Here is a 21133-nt window from a genome sequence, read left to right as displayed (position 1 = left end):
TTTCCCATGTAAACGGAGCTTTAGGGGTCGAATTTCGAAAAAACCCGATCTTACTTAGTCGATGAATATAAACTGTCGATATCATGAAATAAAACTGCTGACCAAATTTCAGGAATTTAAAAAAAAAAAATTTGAACAAAATACATAATCCAATTCAATAAATACGCTCCAGAATAAACTCCATCTGAAAAAAATGAAGTTCTGCACGAATCATGCAGGCTGTAAAAAATTTCAAAGTAGTCCAAATCTTTCTTGTGAAAGATAAAGTAGAAGTTTATCAATATTTCAACGCGACAAAAATCAATTGCAGTCAAAAAGGAAATGAAAAATCTTCATTGCACATGCAGAAATCGGTATGAAAATGTGACTCGATGAATAATCGATAGAAAATATCCAAAACTACTAATTATTTTGAATATGTCAATTCATAAAATGCCTTAAATGTTATTTTACTGTTTTTACAAGTCACCTTCGTCAAGCTAACATTTTTGCTATCTTCGTTCAAGTTTTTTACACGTGACTGTTTGGATGAAGTTTTAAAATAATTCAAAAATATTGCCGTTCAACATGTAATCTGATTAAAACGACAGCATATAAAAAGGATCGCGTAGTAAACACAACGCACTGTATATGAACCTTCCCTCAGAAAATTAGACTTAATAGTGAAGGTAAAAAAATTGCACATTTTGGCAAAAAAGTTGATTTGGCGAAAAAATTTTCAAACAGATCTCATTTGGCTAACATGGTACAAATCTTGCGATAAATTTGCCAACATAGAAGACGAAGCTAACACGTAAGCGATACGTAATAGCAAGGTTATAGTCCTACATGGAGAGAAAAAGTGCCAATCGTGAAGGAAGAAGGCCGAACTTGACTTCTAATGGGATTGAATATTTCAGTTCATTTTAAGAAGTGACAACCCGCTGCTGGCGGACAAATGCACTTTGATTCGGTGTTTGGCATATAACTGACCGTTAGAAAAATGACACGTCACAAAATTTTAAAAGCTTATAACTCACTTAATATTCGCCCGATCGAAAAACGGAAAACACTTTTCGTTATTAGTTTTTCATAAAGAATCACGTGTGTAATTATTGGGCGGTCGATAGTTACCACCCTGTATATAGATATGTTATGCAAGAGAGGGCGTACTAATTTTTCCAATCCCACAAATTTAAAATTCGATAATTTTATAACGGTATCCTTTTTTCCCACCCAAAATTGCCGTCCCTCAAACTTTGCTACCCGGGCAATTGCCCCCTCTGGTTACCGCCCTGTGTTACGGCCAAAGTCCGAAATGCGGCCAGTTCGTGAATTAACCGAAAGGTTTGGCTAAAGCCTGATTTTCAGAAATGATTCGGGCTTTGGCCGGCCAATTCGCAAAATGACTGGTGATCCCTCGCGAAAGTTCAATGTGCTGATATCAGACGGTTCGGTAGGCTTCACATCCATATTATCCATCGCCAACGTGTGATACATGGCTATATATAGTTGCTGTACTAAATTAGCTACATGTGACGAGAAAAAAAAAGAAGGGAAATTTCAGAGGGAAAACTACAGTCGATCCTGTTTATAACATTCCCACTTAGACCATTTTCCCGCTTAGTACAACTCATTTTCGTGGTCCCAACTATAACTAATTCTCATTAACATTGCCCGTTTAAACTGTTTTCCTGCTTACAACGAATTTTCAGGACGGTTTTTTGAAAAACGTTATAAGCGGGATTCACTACATATAATAATATAGGCATAGTTTTACTTGTTAAATTTTGAAAAAGAAAATGATTACCGCGACATGATTTGTTTCTCATGTAGATCAATATAAAGATAATCACTTTAGTGAGAGTTGTGGCCGCTCCGTACTGTCGCGGTTCGAGAACGAACCCTCTAAACCCCCCTCTGACTAGTAGTCTAGTGGTACACGTCTTAAAAATAACATAAAATAATTAATATTAAAACGTGCTAATATACGATGGAAGCAGATAATGAATTATACAGGGTGTTCTGTTAATTGACAGAACACCCTCAGAGGGTTATTAGTAGGCATCAAGAGGAATAAAAATTGCAATTAAACATGGTGCCGCACACCACGTTTAGAGGGTGAAAATCGCGAAAAACGCATGCAGGCTCTGAGTTCAGAGGAGACGAAAGGTGGATGCCAGTTGATCGCTGAATGCGTTCGTGGGTTCACCTTAAATCACTCGTTTATGCGACGCCTGTGGACACACCGAAGGATCTCATAGCGCGGATTGTCGTCACTGCGGCAGACATCAAAAGCATACCTGGTATCTTCGAGCACGTTCGGGAATGGTTTTTACGTCGTTGTAGACTGTACAATGACGTCAGCGGCTGCCACTTCCAACAACTCTTGTAATAATTAATCAAATAAATCTTTTTGTAGTTATTATTGTACTTTTTGTCGTTCCATCGTGACGTCGAAACCTACATGCGTTTCTCGCGATTTTCACCCTCTCAACTTGGTTTGCGACGCCATGTTCCATCGCAATTTTTGTTCCTCTTGATGTCTACTAACAATCCTCTGAGTTTGTCGGTCTATTAACAGAACACCCTGTATAAAAGATAAAATTTTTTTTTTACGTAAATAAAATTATATTATTTGAGATATCGATATTCCGATTCTTTGAGTGTTAGGGTTGCATATCTAACGTGGCCATAATTATCACAAAACATGCATCAACTTTTGGCGATGACTCCAAATCATGCCTTTTATTTTCGGACTTTGGTACTTCGCGAAAGGCTGGCCAAAGACCGAAGTTTGGACATTGACTGGGTCAATTTAGAACGCAATTGGTCAATTCGCGAACTGGCTGATAACGTTGACCGTAACATATACATTAAGCATGCGTTATATTCAGGTTGCCCTTGTGAACCGTATTTTATTGAACATTCCTGTATTTCCAAATATTTTTGATCATCTTTCTATAAAATTTGACATTTAATAAAATTGACCCGTTTTTTCAACGAAGCCTAATTGAATTTGCAAAACTGTTCGAAATCATTGATAACGATACCTGTCTCATCACTTATAAATTTACATTAAGATAATTATGAATATTAACATTAATCTCTCTCTCACATATTTTGTCATGTGAAACTTTTTTTTTTCCATGAAATACATTTTAATTCACCGTGATTTAACAGTAGCCCCCCATTTCTCACCCATTGGTAATTTTTTCAGCAATTTCTCAGCCATAGTTTTCAATTTTTCCCATTTTTGGCGAGAATTGGCGTTTTCCCATATTTTTCCGTATTTTTCACAATGAAATATGGTCATTTTAATTATATTATTTAATAATGTACAACATAACGTCAATGAGAAAACTTCTCTTAACCCATTTGCATCATTACTCTAAATTCAAATACAAATACAGTACACACAAAGGCCACAACAGGCAAAATCCCCAATCAGGTGGCTGAAAAAAGATGCCCATAAAAAAATATGAATGTCAAATATAATCAAAATAAAGCAACCCAATATAAAAGCATATACGTATCACGAAAGAAAAAACCACTAATTAATACTATATAATATACTGCCCATAAAAAAGATTATGGTTGTCTCAATTTTAAGTATGGATAGCTTCTCGACTTACCCTTCTATGTTTATTGTTCTTCTTTTTAAACGTGTCAATTCGGTTAGAATTCACGACCCCCGGAGGAAAGCAATTATATTTATTAACAGCCCTATTAGACAAAAACTCCTCGCGACATCACAACCTGGAGTTATCCCTTACTTAACGATACTGGTGTCCCCTTGTCGAAGCAGCTGATTGACGATGTATTAATAACTCATGATGGATCTAACCTATCCATATCGCTGAGAATTTTGAACACTTCGATCATATCCCCCCGAGACACCTGTGTTCCTCCAATGTAAACGTATTCAAGTAATCAAGTCTTTCTCCATAGCTCAAGCCTTGTGGGTCAGCAAGAGCACGCTTAGCTCTTCTCTGCACTCCCTCAACCAAGTCTATGTCCCTCTGTAGGTATGGTCTCGAAAACCTGACGGCATACTCCAGTCCAGGACGAACTAAGCCTCGAAAAAGCGGAAGAGTGATTTTAAAAGAACGTGAGGAGACTTTTATGCAATTAAATTAAAATTAAGAACGAAACCGAGCATTCTATTAGCTTTTTGGACCACCGCTGAACAATGTTCAGAAAACCTAAGCCGCTTGTCAATGATAATTCCCAAATCGGTGACCCTTGTTGAATTCGGGATAGTAATACCATTCAACTAATGAGTTAAACATGAGATTTCAGAACCAAAATGAGCGAACATGCACTTATCAACACTAACGGTTATGCTCCATTCATTAGCCCATGCTGCAATCATATTCAAGTTTGTCTGGAGCATCTCCCCTATCGCTTGGATTCCCGACCAACCCCATTAGCTTCACGTCATCCGCGAATTGGTTAACAATCCCGTCGATACCATGATCGAGTTTATCGATAAAAAGTGAAAAAACTATGAGCTCAAAGACACATCCTTGACGCCCTCCACTCTTCATACCTGTCCAATCAGAAAATTCTCCCTTCATCATAAATAACCCGTTGTGAGCTCTCAACCACAATTCTATCCAATTCAACGAGTTGTTGAACAAGCTGCCAAGCAGTGTTACTGCTTCCTCCATCATACTAAACTGGTCCAAAATGCCTTCGACTGGAACCTTCTAGCCTCCTCCCTCGATGCAATTGATGAAAGCGTTCAAGCTGACTTCATCTCTCATCAAGAAGCGCTCCCTCAACTTTACGAAGCTGCCCGCACGTTTATGGACTCGATCCTGTCAGACCTGCCGACACAGCACCTTTCATGGTGTGCCTGCCCGAATGGTCAAACCTTTGCTGACTTATAGACCGGCTACTCGATCGATCCCTCCAACGTTGCGAGGAAAGCCTGGAATATCCGAAAGCTGAAAGACACATGGTGCTCCTTCATTCCGGAGTCAAAGGATTCATCGACTTCCTGCCAACCCATCTCTTCTATTTCTAGGTCGCAAGTTGAGGAAAAGACAAATGAATCTCCCCCCGAGGAAGCAGAAATTCCTGAAACTCCAGTTTTCGAGGTAATCGCAGACCAATCTCCTGTTTTCGCTGAATCGATACCGAATGATTGTACTGAATGAATTACCTGCTCCAACGCCTACAGGTGTATCAAGTGCACGGACAGTCATGAGCCCGGACATTGCAGCAAGGCGCGGGGAATCGACACGCCGACGTGCGTTCTCTGCCTGGGCCCACACCCGGCAAATTACAAGAAGTTCCCGGAATATCTTAAAATTCTGAAGAAAAAGACCTGCATAAATCCGGCACCAGAGACCAACAAGGCTGACAACATCTTAGCCTAAACATATTCCCGACAAAAGATGGTCACTTATACATCTTTCTTGCCTCGTTCAGTCTTGATGAAGTACAAAAAGTTCATCGAATCAAAGAAATCATCGGTAGCGGTTCAGCCTACGGCAGTACCCGCCTCACAGTGTACGTGCAGCCCTTCGGTACCGGTATAACGCTAGACTCTTTAAAAATTTAACGCTATACTCTTTCCAAAAATGCAAAAAATCTTCTTCAAAAAAACTTTATAACCTGAAAAAAAACCCTTTTTATTTTTATTTTTTAACTAACACATTTTTGCTATTTTTCTAACATATTTCTCTACCATTTAGGAACTTTGTTTTCAGATTTTTCATTTCAGATCCTACGCTACAGAGGAATTGAGCCAATCCCAGGGCCTCTTGGAATTTGGACCAATCGCAGAGGACCAGTCAAATACAATTACACATACAAATACAACGCCACAACAGGCAAAATGCCCAACGAGGTGGCTGATAAAAAGATGCCCATAAAAATATGGATGTCATATGTTTCAAAAATACAGCAACCCAATTAAAAATGCAATTAACACAAATTATAAACAATATATACACATGATAAAATATTGTACAATGCCCATAAAGAATACTTATGGTTGTCTTATTCTAAGAATGGATAGCTTCTCGATTCACCCGAACATGTTTATCGTATTTCTTTTTAAACGTGTCAATTGTGTTACAATTTACTACCTCCGGGGGTAAGCTATTCCATTTATTAACAACCCTATTAGAGAAAAATTCCCTGCGGCACCATAACCTTGCATTGTCCCTCACCAATCGATACTGGTGTCCCCTTGTGAAAGCAGTTGATTGGCGGTGTACTAAAAGTTCATGGTCCATCCTATCCATCCCATTGAAAATTTTGAACACTTCGATCATATCTCCTCGACACCTGCGTTCATCCAATGTAAACATATTCAAAAAATGAAGTCTCTCTTCATAACTCAAGCCCTGTGTGCCAATAAGGACACGCGTAGCTCTTCTCTGCACCCCTTCAATCAAGTCTATGTCCCTCTGTAGGTATGGTCTCCAAAACCTTACAGCATACTCCATTCCAGGACGAACTAAGCCTCGAAAAAGCGGAAGAATGACTTTAGGAGAACGCGAAGAGACCTTTTTGAAAATGAGACCAAGCATTCTATTCGCTTTTTTGACAACCGCTGAACAATGTTCAGAAAACTTAAGTCGCTCGTCAATGAGAATTCCCAAATCGGTGACTCTAGTTGCATCCGGGATAGTGACACCATTCAACTCGTAAGAGAACCGTGGGTTGTTCAAACCAAAATGAGCGACCATGCACTTATCTACGCTAAACGTCATGCTCCATTCATTTGCCCATGCTGCAATCTTGTTTAAGTTGGTCTGGAGCAACTCCCTATCGCTTTCATTTCCGATTACCCCCATTAGCTTCACATCATCTGCGAATTTGCTAGTAATTCCATCGATACCCTGATCGAGTTTGTCGATAAAAAGTGAAAAAAGTATGGGGCCAAGGACACTTCCCTGAGGAACTCCACTTGTGACGTCTGTCCAACCAGAGAATTCCCCGTTCACCATAACTCGTTGCGACCTATCTCTTAACCACGATTCTATCCAATTCAGCAAGTTGCCCCCTATTCCAATCTCGTGTAAACGCTTCAAGAGTTTGCCATGTTGGACCCGATCGAATGCCTTCTGGAAATCAAGGTAAACAACGTCGACATTTTTGCTCTTACCCAAAGCCTTAGTCACGTAATCATAGAAGCAAAGGAGGTTAGTTACACATGACTTCCCCTTCCTGAACCCATGCTGATTATCCGACAATACATTATTCTCGTCTATCCACTTCACAAACTGCCTTTTGATGATAATTTCCAAAATTTTCGAGAGGGAGCTCGTCAAACTCACTGGACGATAATTAGACACCACTTCTCTACTACCCTTCTTAAATATCGGAACAACGTTAGCCAGTTTCCAATCTCTCGGGACGATACCCTCAGCAACACTACTCCTGTATATCTGTGCGACTGGCCCCAACAATTCATTAGCACCTTCCCTGAGAACCCTGGGATAGATATCATCTGGTCCTGGTGCTTTGCTTGCACATACATTTCTTAGAAGATTTAGGACCTCCACGTCTTCCACTTGAATATCGTTGAGGGTTTTATTACCCCATGCAACACCCGTATATCGAATATCATTATCTCCATTAAAAACCGACGCGAAAAAGTCATTGAAAGCACTACACATGCCTACATTGCTCTCTACCTTTGAGCCTCCTATCGAGAGGGGGCCAACTGTCCCCTTACATCCATTATTGACGTATCGAAAAAATGATTTTGGGTCAGAGCCAATGTTATCTGCCAACCTAGATTCAACTTCCTTTTTACTATCCCTTATCGCTTTCTTCAACAGTCTTCTTTTATCAGTAAACAATGATAGGTCACCTCGTCCACTTTTATACTCTCTGAATGCTCTTTTCTTTTCAAGATAAAGGTTCCGCACGCTATCCGTGAACCATAGAGGGTGTGATGCACAAACATGCTTTTTTCGAACAAAGGGTATGACGTCGAGCAAAACAGAGGACAGCTTCGTACTAAATTCTTCCCATTGACTTACCACCCCTACTGATTCCAACCGGGGTGGTAAGTCAATGGGAAGAATTTCCGACCTTCTTCACATGGCGATATTTTCTTCATTAACACGACTAACCATCGAAGTTGTGGTGGCATTTTCATTTCGACCACGAAATTGAATTTATTTAATTTCGTGTTGACTTCAATTATTCAAAATTTCGTCGCATTGAACCAGCCTTTTCATTTTTAACGTACAAAATTTCACCTACAAAAAATCTTAACGTAACTTTTAGCGGATTCTACCCGGACTCGACTTTGGCCTTTGGGAAATTTATTTCCCACTGAACTTCAGCCTGTCAGGAATTTTGTAAGCCGCTGTTATAGCCCTGAGAACAGGACTCGGCGTATCGAATTATCGAATTCCGCATTCAACGAGTTGCCGTCTCCTAATCCCAATCTGATGTAAAAACGCTTCAAGAGTTTACCATGTTGGACCTGATCGAATGCCTTCTGGAAAGCAAGATAAACTACCTAGACGTTTTTGCCATTTCCCAAAGCTTCAGTCACGTGATCATAGATTCAAAGGAGGTTTGTTACACGTAACTTTTCCCTTTCTGAACCCATGTTGGTTTTCCGACAATACATTATTCTTCTCTATTCATTTCACAATTTGCTTTTTGATAATAATTTCCAAAATTTTCGAGAGGGAGCTCGTCAAACTCATTGGACGATAATTCGACACAGTTTCTCTACTACCTTTTTAAATATCGGAACCATATTAGAAAGCTTCGAATTCCCTTAAACGACACCCTCAGCAACGCTACTTATGTAAATCTGTACAACGACCCCAACAGTTCATTTCCACATTCCCTAAGGACCCCAGGATAAATATCATCTGGTCCTGGTGCTTTACTTGCACATACATTTTTTAGAAGTTTTAGGATTTCCACATCTTCTAGTTGAATATCGTTGACGACTTTATCACCCCATGACACCCCGTACTGTGGATATCATTTTGCTTATTAAAAACCAACGCGAAAAAGTCATTGAAAGCACTTAGACTACATTGCTGCCTACCTTAGATCGTTCTATCGAGAGGGATCAACTGTCCCCTTGCATCCATTGTTGATATATTTGAAAAATGATTTTGTGTCAGCGCCTGTGTTATCTGCCAACCTTTATTGAACTTGCTTTTTACTTTCTCTAATCCTCTTTTTCAATGACCTTTTTCAGTAAATGATGCCAGGTCACCTGCTCCACTTTTATGCTCCCTAAATGTCCTTTTCTTTTCCAAATAAAAATTACTCATTTTTTCAGTGAACCAGAGGGGATGTGACAAATAAACGCGCTTTTTACGAACAGAGGGTACGACTTCATGCAAAAAAGAGGGTAGTTTTGCCTTAAATTCTTCCCATTGACTTGCCACACCAACCAATTGCAACCGGTCTTTGATTCATCACCCATTTTGTAAATCAAATGCGCTCAACTATCCCCAACTCATCAACATTCTTAATAACGAAACTGATTTTTAAGTGCAAAGTACAATACCGATTTTTGCAGAATTTGACGAAGGAAAGAGTGATATACTATAGTATATAGTACACACAGTATGTGGTGAGGGAACTTACAGTATTTTTTGAACTAGTTTTATACATTGTTTAGTTTAAGAAACAATCCCAGATTGCTTTAAATTTGACGGAAAGCGATCATAGTTGTGAATGCACTATTTCGCTTTACGGTAATAAGGGAGAGGCACCATTTTGCGGACTATTCCGTACTTGGTAAAAAGAGAAAATAAAAATTCTCGGAAAGTTTTGTTTGTGGATGCAAATGGGTTAAAACTGAAATACAGTAAAACCTCACTAGAGGGTACGATACTCGATATAACGGTAAATCCCTCTACAACAATATTTTTTAAAGTCTCGTTTGGAAATGTCTGTTGTGCAATGTTAAATTACCACCTCTTGATATACAGATAATTCCTCTACAACGATGTTTTTTCTTGTTCTGCAGAGCATCGTTATATCGGGATTACACTGTAGATTATAATTTATATTTGTTACCTGTGCAGCAGCAGTGATGAGTAGAATGGTATAAAATACGGGATTTGTAAGGAGGCCCTCGAAAATGTTGCGTTCTCCATGAATCTTGCGAGCGTTGATCTCATTGAACAACGTCATCATGACGAAAGTGTTGAAAATGATCGTGAAATGTTGTGATGGAGGAGCATGGAGAGGGGCGTACATCCCCGTGTCTATGTCGAAGATATGATGACCTGAATTTAAATGAAATAGATTTTTAGTTTAGAAAAATTCAAAATATCATATACTTATGTCTCTAAAACAAGTCAGACAGACATATGAGAAGATTTCAAGTTGTTGGCTGTTTTACAGGAGATTTTTATCCGTTTCAATGGGATCATCTGATTCTATTTCAGTTGATTCGGTGATTTTATGTCTTCTAGAACAGGATATCAAGAATATGAAACCATAATGCTTCCAAATTAAAAAATAGCTGATATCATTGTGGAATAATACTGTAGTTCTATCATCATACTGCTCTGTTTGATTCCAAATCCAAGAAAACAAAAATGATATAAAATATCAGACTCACCAAAGAATAGTAGGCAGAATATCACGGACAACTGATAGAAGGCATGCCCGAGAATATTCTTCATCATCGTCCTTGAAATTAACGGTTTTGTTCTTCCGTATGGCTTTCTGTCTAGTAGGTGTCGGGTTGGCATTTCAGTGGCCAATGCCAGAGAAGCCAACGTGTCCATAATCAGATTTACCCATAACATTTGTACAGCTTTCAATGGACTGTCCTATCAAGTGGGTGAAAATAAAATTTTAATTTCAACAAATACCATCTCAAGTCATGACAATAATACATATATATACAACTCCCGTTCAAAAAATTAGAATATTGTAAAAAAACGCAAAATTTGACTTCAAATTTGTGTTATATTTCAATGAAAAAACATCAAACATCCTTTAACAAATTTCAAACAAGTGCAACAGATTCTACACAGCTTGTAGATCAGTGTTGCCCCCGGTGGGCGATGGAACGGTCCAGGGGGTGATAGAAGCTACGGATTTAACACAGGATCCTATGGGTTCACTTGAGTTGGGAGCGATGGAACAAAAAGCTTGGGAAACTGTTGTAGATGAATATACAACAACAATAGAAAAATTATACATTAAAAAATGAAAAAGGAATGCATTTTTCCGAAAAATCCTAAATTATAATGCTTTTGAACTTGATTCAAAAAATTCTAATAAACTGGAAACAAAGAGTAAGTTTTTCAAAACAAACAATACAGAAACATTCAGTACCTCTTTGCCTTAATAACATCTCGTAAACGATTTAGCATATTATGGACTAGTTTTTTACAGTCATTGCTAGAGATATTGGCCACACGGATTTCAAGGTAGACAAAAGTTCATTTTTGTTCTTCGAGGCGAATTGCTGCAGGCGTCTCTTCATGATGGCCCACAGATTTCTATTGGGTTCAAATCGCGTGAATTTGCAGGCCGGGGAAGCACTTTAACTTTATTTTCTTCAAGCCAAGTCTTCGTTGTCTTTGAAGTATGACTAGATGCAGAATCTAGTTGTGGGAAGTGAGATCGTCTTCAAACAAGTGTTCGGGTGATAGTATCACGAAATGGTCTAAGATTTCTTGGTATACACTAGAATTTACCGTTATATTCAAAATGCAAAGCTGGGCCTCCAGAGCTCATACATCCCAACACCATAACAGAGGTAGCGAATCTCATCGAGCGTTTCAAACATTATTTAGTGAATGTTTCGAGTTTGTAGCACTAAACGCGGATGTCTTGATGATCGCGGGACACGCAAAACATTGACTGGCCGCTGTAAAGTACATTTTTATAGTCTAATTGCAAGCATATTTTTTGCACCATTGAACTCGGCAGTTTTTGCTTGGGAGTGAGGAATGGCTTTTTTTGGCACACGTGATTGAAATGTAAATTTATGCATTCGTCTGGGTGCGGTGGAGGGTGATGCAGTCACTCTTATTTCTTTCCTCTCTCTGTGAATAAATCGAAAACTTCTGAAGCGGTTTTTCTGCATGATTTTCTTCAACAGTATATCTTGACGATTTGTAGTCGTTGGCTGACGACCACTGTTACCACGATTATTCTGAAAACTACCGTGCTTAAAATTTTACTTACACTTGCTTGAGAACATCTTGCTTTTCGGGCAATTTCTTGTTGAGTTAGGCCATAGGTGGTCTATTGACCATCCTTGGCCCGTGAAGTGATTTCGTGCGGCCTTCGACAATGTAAAAAATACCGTGAATTAAATAAAATTTGTGATTATTATTTCAGCTATCGGTTCTAACAGCAGATTTCCTGATTTAACAAACTGCTTACAAACTACTTATTTCAAATGACGAAAGTAATTTTAATAATTATTTAATTAATTTAAATAATGTGTGTGTGTCTTATACGCGGAAGTGGCACCACTCGTGCGACCTACGACACTGCAGCTGACCAAAATGTTGGCCCAAGAACAGAAAGAAGTTGGCCACCACTTAGAAGTTGGCCCTTACAATGACAAGTTTGGTAGAAATCGGAGAACGCCTTTCGTTCTGCCCATTTTCAACATATAAGTAACTAAAATCTGCTTGCTAGTAGGTATTTATAGTAGTAGCACGTGTGTTGTTATGTGTTGTGTTGTTGTGTGTTGTGTTGTTGTGTTGTGCGCAATCGAAAATTTTATGCTAATTTTTCCCTCAGCGACAACCAATAAGAAATATTCATAAATGTTCTAATATTTTGAGGTTTTTTTTGCCTCTCCAGAGTATTTTAATTTTGTGAAAGTCATTAGAGCATGGCCATTTTTTTCATTCACACATTTACACTGTTTATTTTTCAAGATATCATTTATTTTGAAACATCAAGCATCCATTTTTCACTGTATTCTAATTTTTTGAATGGGATATGAGGAGAAGGAATACATTCGAAAAAAAAAATGCGACGAATATTGTTTATTCGTTTAAGAAAGTTGCAAGAATTTAGAGTTAACTAATTGTAAAACATTTACAAAAAATATTAAAAAAGGTTTTGTTTGGCTGACAATGATTAATTTAGCATTTGAACTATTAACCATTTGAGATGAGATAATAGAGAAAAAGCAAAATCATGTCGAACCTCTATAGCACAGGCGCCTACAAAGGCGACAATGACGGCTACTACATTGACAGTGAGCTGGAACTGCAAAAACTTGGCAATACTGTCGTAAACATTACGGCCCCACATGACCGCCTTTACGATACTGGTGAAATTATCATCGGTCAAAATGATGTCGGAAGCTTCTTTGGCTACATCTGTTCCAGCAATGCCCTGCAATGAATTCAAGAAACGTTTTTCGTTCAAGAAACGAAAAGTAATTTTTTATGATATATAAACCAAATTTTTACTGAATGAAATAAATTTGCTTATAATGTAAAAACTCACATCTGATTTGACAAAAAAAAAAAAAAAATAAAATGAATTTCAACTTTACGAATTGTATAATAAGAGTTTTATTCGAACTAAAACGGTTTTTATACTATAATTGCAAGGTATTAATATTAAAGGCCACACAAATAGTTCGAAAAATAAGTTGAACTCTTTATACAAACAGGATATCATGTATAAAACGTTAAAGAATGAATAAAATAACAGTATTTATATATCAAGGAAACAGTTGTCTTCCGGATATTATGCTGAGGTGAACTCGGAAAGAAAAGTCATCACGTCTCCACCGGGACTCGAACCCAAGTCCTCTTGCATACCGGGCAAGCATGCTACCACCTACACGGTAGACCGGTAGTCCGGTAGACCAGACGGCTTGCCCGGTATGCAAGAGGACCTGGGTTCGAGTCCCGGTGGAGACGTGATGACTTTTCTTTCCGAGTTCACCTCAGCATAATATCCGGAAGATAACTGTTTCCTTGATATCTCAGGCTGAGAAAAAGCCATCTATCTCTCAGTATTTATATAGTTCATCACATACCATGGCGAATCCGACATCAGCCTTCTTTAGAGCAGGACCATCATTCGTGCCATCTCCCGTGACAGCCACGACTTCTCTGTTTGAATGCAGCTTACTGTCTATGATTCCTTTGACTAGAGTGTATTTATCGGTTGGTGAACTCCTTGCCAACACTCGAAGCCTAGGCCAGACTTTGTCCAGAAGATGTTGCTGTACCTATCATAAGAAGTTCAGAAAATTGTAATTGAATAACTTTCAGTTGAAATATTCAAATCGACATAATAGAAAAAGAAATTTTTGGGTTAGAGAATAAAATTTTTTTTTCGTTCCATACCTCACCATTGCTGTCTCGTATCCTATTGTTGAAGTCTTTTCCTTCAAGAACAAGAAAGTCCTCCCCGGGTCTTATAATACCACATTTCAAGGCAATTGAACGGGCTGTGTTTATGTTGTCTCCAGTTACCATACGAACTGTGATACCGGCTTTTTGGCATTGCTTGATGGCTTCCGGCACCTAGTAAAAGTAAAAGTAGAATTCACATTTTAGATTTTGTGGGGGGGGGGGGAATACTATTAATATATGCCCCCTTAAAATGTCTAACTTAATTTTCGAGAATACGAATAATAGTAACGAGGAAAAATGACATTGAAAACATTCATCAAAGTTGTCGACGCTTTACCTCTGGCCTTACAGGATCCTCAATGCCAACTATGCAAAGTGCAGTGAGATTTCGTACAATGAAATCCTCATCATCCCAATTTGGCTCCATAGTCATACTTTCTTGATTAGGCTGAAGGTCTTCACCGATAATAAAGTCTTTATACGCTATCCCGATCGTTCGTAGTCCATCAGAGGCCATTGGTTCAATTACCGTACTTACTAATCTATCTTGCTCGGAAGTACTAAAACGTTCGATGTTACCATCTTGACCAAAAATATACGAACACCTGGTGGAAAATGAAGATGACATGAATATCAGTGTCTTAAGATTTAAGGCAGAAGGTATAAATGAAGTGTCGGGAAAAAAAATGTAGTTCCTAAAGTTTTACCTTGAATATAGTCTGAGAACTTGCCATTAATTGTGATAATTTAATAATTTACAATGATAAGAACTATCATATACATTCATGTTTTTTATGTATCACAAAAATAAGTTTCAATAGCTTACAAAAAACTTGGCGCTTACTTTTTCAGAACAATTTCAGAGGCGCCTTTCGTAAATATCCTGAAGCCACCATTAGGAAGTTTTATAACTGTGGTCATTGACTTTCGCACTGAATTGAATGTGTAAACTTTATGGAGTTTTTCTTCTGGCGTCTTATCTCTGACCGCTTGATAATCTTTGCCAAGGTCCAACACGAAACCAAGCAAAGCACATTCAGTCTTGTTACCTACCTGTTTTGGAAGATCTCCAGGATTGTCTGGTGGCTATTAAAAGAAGATTTACTTTTGAAATTGGAAGAAATTATGCACAGGAATTTATTCTTGAACAAAAGAAGTGTTCCAATATTTCGAAACTACCAACTCTCAACATGTGAAGGTATACTGCTCATTCGTAAACGCATTCAGATAGGGGTACCAATTAAAATTGGTAGGCACAATACACGCTAGTCTTTATAAAAAGACGGCGATCAAAAATCCACGATTTAAAGTCGTAAGCAGAGCAAGGAATTTTTTTTTTTGATGAATACAGTTCATCGGCTGAAAAGGTTTCTGGCCCTGAGCATTCGCATAGATTTTCTTTTCATCCTAGTTCTTGATATTTGCGCGGAGAGGCGTTTGATGATGTTTTATATGGCACGGGTGGCCAACGGCTGGCCCGTGAAGTAATTTTGTGCGGCCCGCGACAAGGTAAAAGTACCGTGAAAAAATTAAATTTGTGATCATTATTTGAACTATCGGTTCCAACAACAGATTTCTTGATTGACAAACTGCTTACAAACTTCTTATTTCAGTGACAAAATTAATTTAATAACTAATTAATTCAATTAATAATGGATTGGCTTATACACCGAAGTTGCACCACTGATCCGGTCAGCGAGGTGGAAAGTAGTGTCGTTCGTAACCTTAATAGAGGCGAATCTCTAATTAAAATCGTTCAACTGAAATTGTACTGAATAGCTCAACTGTAAAAATAGCACAATCAATCTCCAATCAATAACTGCATATAAATGCTTCCAGAAAAACCCTTTCAAATATTAAATATATATTTAAGAGAAGGTTTCGAACATATAAATAAGTTGACGTCAGAAAAGCTTACCATCACTCTTGACGTATAACCACTGTTAATTGAAATCGCTTCGATAATGAGTGTTACGACTTCATGAGGCAGGCTACCGTATTTTGGAGTGTTCTTGTAATGGATACCTGTTTCAACAATAAATTTTATTAATATCCAAAATATTTGTATCACTATATGTATTTCAATAATGGCAGTTATTCAGGAAAAGAGACAAAAATAAAAAACTGTCTTAGGTGTTTTTCGACATACAAGTCTCATATTCACACACAGTGACAGTTTTTTTTACAATGCTAACAATCCAATAACAATAATAACAATCCAATAACAATAATAACAATCCAATAACAATAATAAAAATCCAATAACAATAATAAAAATCCAATAACAATAATAACAATCCAATAATTCTAATGCTACTGTACTTTCAACAGTAATAACAATCCAATAATTCTAGTGATTATAGACATATATAGCCACAAATTTTATTTAAATATTGTTCCACATTAAAGTTTATAATCCAACGAAAATTCGAAAATTTTCACTTACCACAAATGAAACTTTGAACGACGGTCATTCGGTTTGTTGTGAGAGTGCCAGTTTTATCCGAACAGATTGCCGTGGCATTTCCCATTGTTTCACATGCATCCAAATGCCGTACCAAGTTGTTGTCTTTCATCATTTTCTAGAAAAAAACATGAAAAAAAGATAACTTACCTTTTGCAATGATTGGATACATTGGCTTCATAATAATAACGTAAACTCGATAATCTATTTGAATAACATAAATTATGAACAACCGATAAGTAAGCCAAATTTGTCAGCTTAATTAATTACCTGTTGTTTCAAAAGATAATCGAGCATAAAAGATGAAACACTTATGCGTAATCCAAAAATGTAAATAATGCTATTTTGTAATGTGTAACATATGAGAAGTGAGGTTTGCGTGTCAAAAATATGAATATGAATCAGCAATATCTCATGAAATATTTCACAGTCCACAACGTGATATACATCTATAGTGCACATATAAATCAGCGACTTCCTGTATAGTTCCTTTAGAAAATCGCGTGGCTTTTGAGTCATTTTTAATTTTTAATCATCCTACCTCAAAATCCATGAATTGAATCGCCTTCCATCCATCTATGGGAGACTAACATTGCTTGAAAACTTTCCAAATCGTACATACCAAGAATTCCATTGGCACCTTCGTATCGTTTAGAAAGATTGAACCGTTACTAAAACTTAAGTTGGTGGAGCAATATATAATTCGTGCAATAACATATGCATGTTTTACGGAGAGAGACATTTCCAAAACGATCATTTTAAAAATGTGTTTCGAAAGCCTCAACGTATCAAAACCATAAAGATAATAATTTCGACATCCAATTTTGAATACTATGAAGTTAAATAAAGTTCTAAAATATAGATAAGTTATGCTCTGACCAGCTTGTAATTCATTTGTGATTTTCGCTGAAAAGTATATGAATATTTTCAAGATGATTTTTATGTAATTTTCTCTGAAATAAACTACACAAATGTTTGCTTCAATTGGTACTAAAAACTAGTTGTGAAACGGCAGTTCATGGGCTTATGTCGTAGGTACAATATGTAATCTTATTAAACTGGAGTAGTACTTGAGGGCAATCGGGTGCAAAAAAAAATCATTAAAACGCAATAATCCGAAACCTTTAATATTTAAATCGGTTGAAATAATAATAATAAATCATTAAAAAAAATTCTTGAAAGTAGTTAGTTATCTGGCAGTCATTAAAGATCATAAAATTCGGAGTGAAAATCATATTATGATTAGAAATGATGTACCTTAACGGAGTAGGCTAAAGCTAATGTTACAGCTAGCGGAAGACCTTCAGGTACAGCGACTACCAAGACAGTCACTCCGATGATAAGGAACTTCACCAGGTGTTGCGTGTGCTTTGCTTGCCATGTATCCGTCTGCATCACAAAAGTTGTAATTGCAAATCGTATGATCAAAATAACAACAGTGAAAACTGCGATAGTTGATCCTGGAAAGGGAAAAAGAAATGGAAAAACTTTTAAATAAACCAAAAGTCAAGAATTGCTTCCTTTTTAATCATGTGCCACACACGCACACATGGCTGTTCTCAGTAACACCTGCATCAATATTAGTGAATAAGATATAAAGAACACATCATCTTAATATTCATGAAAGCATTTATCCATGAAGCTGCTAACATGCGATACCCATAGAAACACATATCTGAGATTTCCACCAGTCTACTTCCAATAAAAATGGTTGAACATATAGCTAAGACTACTTTTCAGCACCAGTATGATTTCGCTACAGAGAGCAACACGCCTACAATGGTACAAATATTCAATCATTACACATCACTCACAATTTGAAATATAAATGGCAGTACTGAAAAACCAGACACAACACTAGATACGCACTCAGACTGTCAGATACACACATCCGGCACAACTCATTCAGTAGTAAATTGCCCATGTGGTGGTCAGCTAAAGTTGGTTTGCTGTGGTTCCCAACTTCAAGTCGCGAATGAGAGTTGATCTTCCCACTAAAAACTCTCGCGATAGAGAAACAGGCCTACAACGGTAAAATCCTCAATCATTGCACTTCACCAAAAAGTTAAAAAAATTGATGGCAGATGATAGCACTACACATAACAAGCATTAAGCAGAAACAAACTTCACTTAGGTTCGCAACACATACATTCCGGCATGTACCAATTCTCTGAGGATGATGTCACTCTCCGCTATTCATACGAAGGTTTTTAACAGCTGGCTGATGCGAAGTCATACTTTGGAAAGAGAGAAAATTCAACTGCCCCTGCGGGGAATCGAACCCACGTCCTTTCACTTTCCGGGTGAACGCACTAGACTACAGAGGCAATGAATATCTCAATCTTTACTTGGAGCTCGTGAGCACTGAACTTGACCGTACATGGACGGTCGGACCTAACTCAGGCCAAAGCTCACAATTGCTGACAATGCCACCAGATGGCGACTTTACGGGTTCAAAGGAAAGATTGCGCTATTCGTTGCCTCTGTAGTCTAGTAGACGTGGGTTCGATTCCCCGCAGGGGCAGATGAATTTTCTCTCTTTCTAAAATATGTTTTCGCATCAACCAGCTGTTAAAAAAACCTTCGTATGTACCAATTCGTTAGATATTCCGTAGAGGAATGTGTACGAGGGGTGCATGTACGGTTAAGAACACGTAAATTTCTCATGATAATAGCACCAGAGTTATGCTCGGTTAGAAAGAAAGATTGACATCAAGTACAGAAGATACTTTTTTTGAAAGGGAAGAAGGTTTTTTTCTCTCTCTCATCTCTGTTCACTTTCCGTTTTTATATCAGTTGAACAACATCAATTTCAGCACCAATTCACTATGTCGGTGAAGCTAAAATGGGAACTCGAATAACGAATTTCTGCCTAACGAGAGTTATCTTCCAAAAACAGGGTCAAGTAATTTTTTCATTAAAATTTTTCCAAGGTATATAGAGGAAAGCAGGTAAAAGTATACACGTAATTTTTTTCTGTTAGCAGAAGGGCGAGTAAAAGCGACTATGAGACCAAGTTAACACGCGCGTTTCGAACTGTCTCAAGAGACCGCCATTATTGATAACACCCCTGGATCACAAAATTACAGCACACGTTTCATATGTGTCATATTAGTACGTAACTTTACTGTGAAGGAATCGTAATTTTTCTGTCGATAAAAGATTGATAAAAGCTTTCAAGGATTAAACTATTATGAGAAGAGTATTCTCCGCCGAACAATAGGTTATATGGTGACATTAGAATCTAACTGTTAATCCTAACATATCTTAGGATGATGCTATCTATGAGAAATTTACAAAAGAGCAGTGCACTGGGGGCTAAAGGCGAACACATAGTGAGGCGACGACGAGATACGGGAGTGTATAATAGAGATCAGCGACGAAAACAATTGTATTGTTTTGTTCTACGCTGCACTTACTCAAGGAGCAAGACGGAGAAGAGAACGTGGTCACTCAATGAGGTGCGCGACTTGAACAATCCAGTTTGTTTCCATTTCGATCTGCTGATTTTCGCTATCTGCTGATTGGTCCGTTTCTCCTTTTTTTCTTTCCCTCTTCTGTGGAGGTATCATCATCATCACACCCTTACATTTTAGAAGCCCTCCGGCTACATTTTCTCAACCCTTCTTCTGCTTTACTATGTGCGGACGTCTCCTCCTCCACCCCTATGCATTTTTTTCTACTAGTCACAAAAGAATCTCGTATCGCTTATCTCTTCGCTCAACTATTAACCGCACAGGCTGCCAGTTAATTTAGAGCAGTGATTCCCAACGTGGGCGTTAACGCCCCCTTGGGGGCGATGGAATATTCCGGGGGGGGGCGGTAGAAGCTACGGCTATAACATAGGATCCTATGGGTTAGATTGCGTTGGGGGGTGATGGGAGAAAAAAATTTCTGAAGAAGGGGGGTGATGGGACAAAAAGGTTGGTAAACTATGATTTAGAGTGAGCACACAACTGGGATGTAACTTCTCTACGTTAAATTGAAGTGAAGAAAGCAAAGGTCGATCGGTTGAAACCGTAAAAGAAAAACAGTTGATGTCATTAAAAAAGCCCTGAAATCACTGGGAAAAATCTATCAAAACGCCATCGAAAACGTGATTTTCTTAACAAATTTGACTATGCAAGAAGTAGATGGCCAGGCCATCTACTTCTGTGCCCGGCCCAATAACAATGCAGCCCAGCCTAATAACAATGCAGCGATGATGATTGGATCCAGTGTTGAGTATGCAAGACGTGCAAAATAAGGGGACAGTGGCGTCGGAGCCGGGGTGGAGTGGGTACTAGAGCTTCCACAGAATTTTGTGAAACAGGTTTGAGCACCGTCAAAATTAAGTCACAAATGACAATTTCCTGCATAAAGCTCAATCTGAGCACCC

General features: G+C 38.0%; 1 protein-coding gene across 3 annotated transcripts in view; it reads right to left on the bottom strand.

Moving 5' to 3' along the window:
* Nucleotides 1–21133, bottom strand: part of LOC149065786 (plasma membrane calcium-transporting ATPase 2-like) — a 185668-nt gene that overhangs the window by 8031 nt on the left and 156504 nt on the right. For all 3 annotated transcript variants that reach the window (XM_089253480.1, XM_089253478.1, XM_089253479.1), the window contains exons 8-17: nucleotides 18013–18215; nucleotides 16738–16873; nucleotides 16210–16316; nucleotides 15136–15377; nucleotides 14629–14896; nucleotides 14283–14462; nucleotides 13970–14164; nucleotides 13123–13314; nucleotides 10559–10772; nucleotides 10009–10220 (exon numbers count right to left, since the gene is read on the bottom strand). In XM_089253480.1, the coding sequence (XP_089109606.1) occupies nucleotides 10009–10220; nucleotides 10559–10772; nucleotides 13123–13314; nucleotides 13970–14164; nucleotides 14283–14462; nucleotides 14629–14896; nucleotides 15136–15377; nucleotides 16210–16316; nucleotides 16738–16873; nucleotides 18013–18215 (1949 nt within the window). The remainder of the gene's footprint in view (nucleotides 1–10008; nucleotides 10221–10558; nucleotides 10773–13122; nucleotides 13315–13969; nucleotides 14165–14282; nucleotides 14463–14628; nucleotides 14897–15135; nucleotides 15378–16209; nucleotides 16317–16737; nucleotides 16874–18012; nucleotides 18216–21133) is intronic.

This window comes from Pholcus phalangioides, unplaced genomic scaffold (assembly GCF_987345545.1).
Source record: "Pholcus phalangioides strain wild (caught in Gottingen) unplaced genomic scaffold, Ppha-v1.0 ptg000039l_1, whole genome shotgun sequence".
NCBI lineage: Eukaryota > Metazoa > Arthropoda > Arachnida > Araneae > Pholcidae > Pholcus > Pholcus phalangioides.
This window is presented reverse-complemented; position numbering and strand designations above follow the sequence as displayed.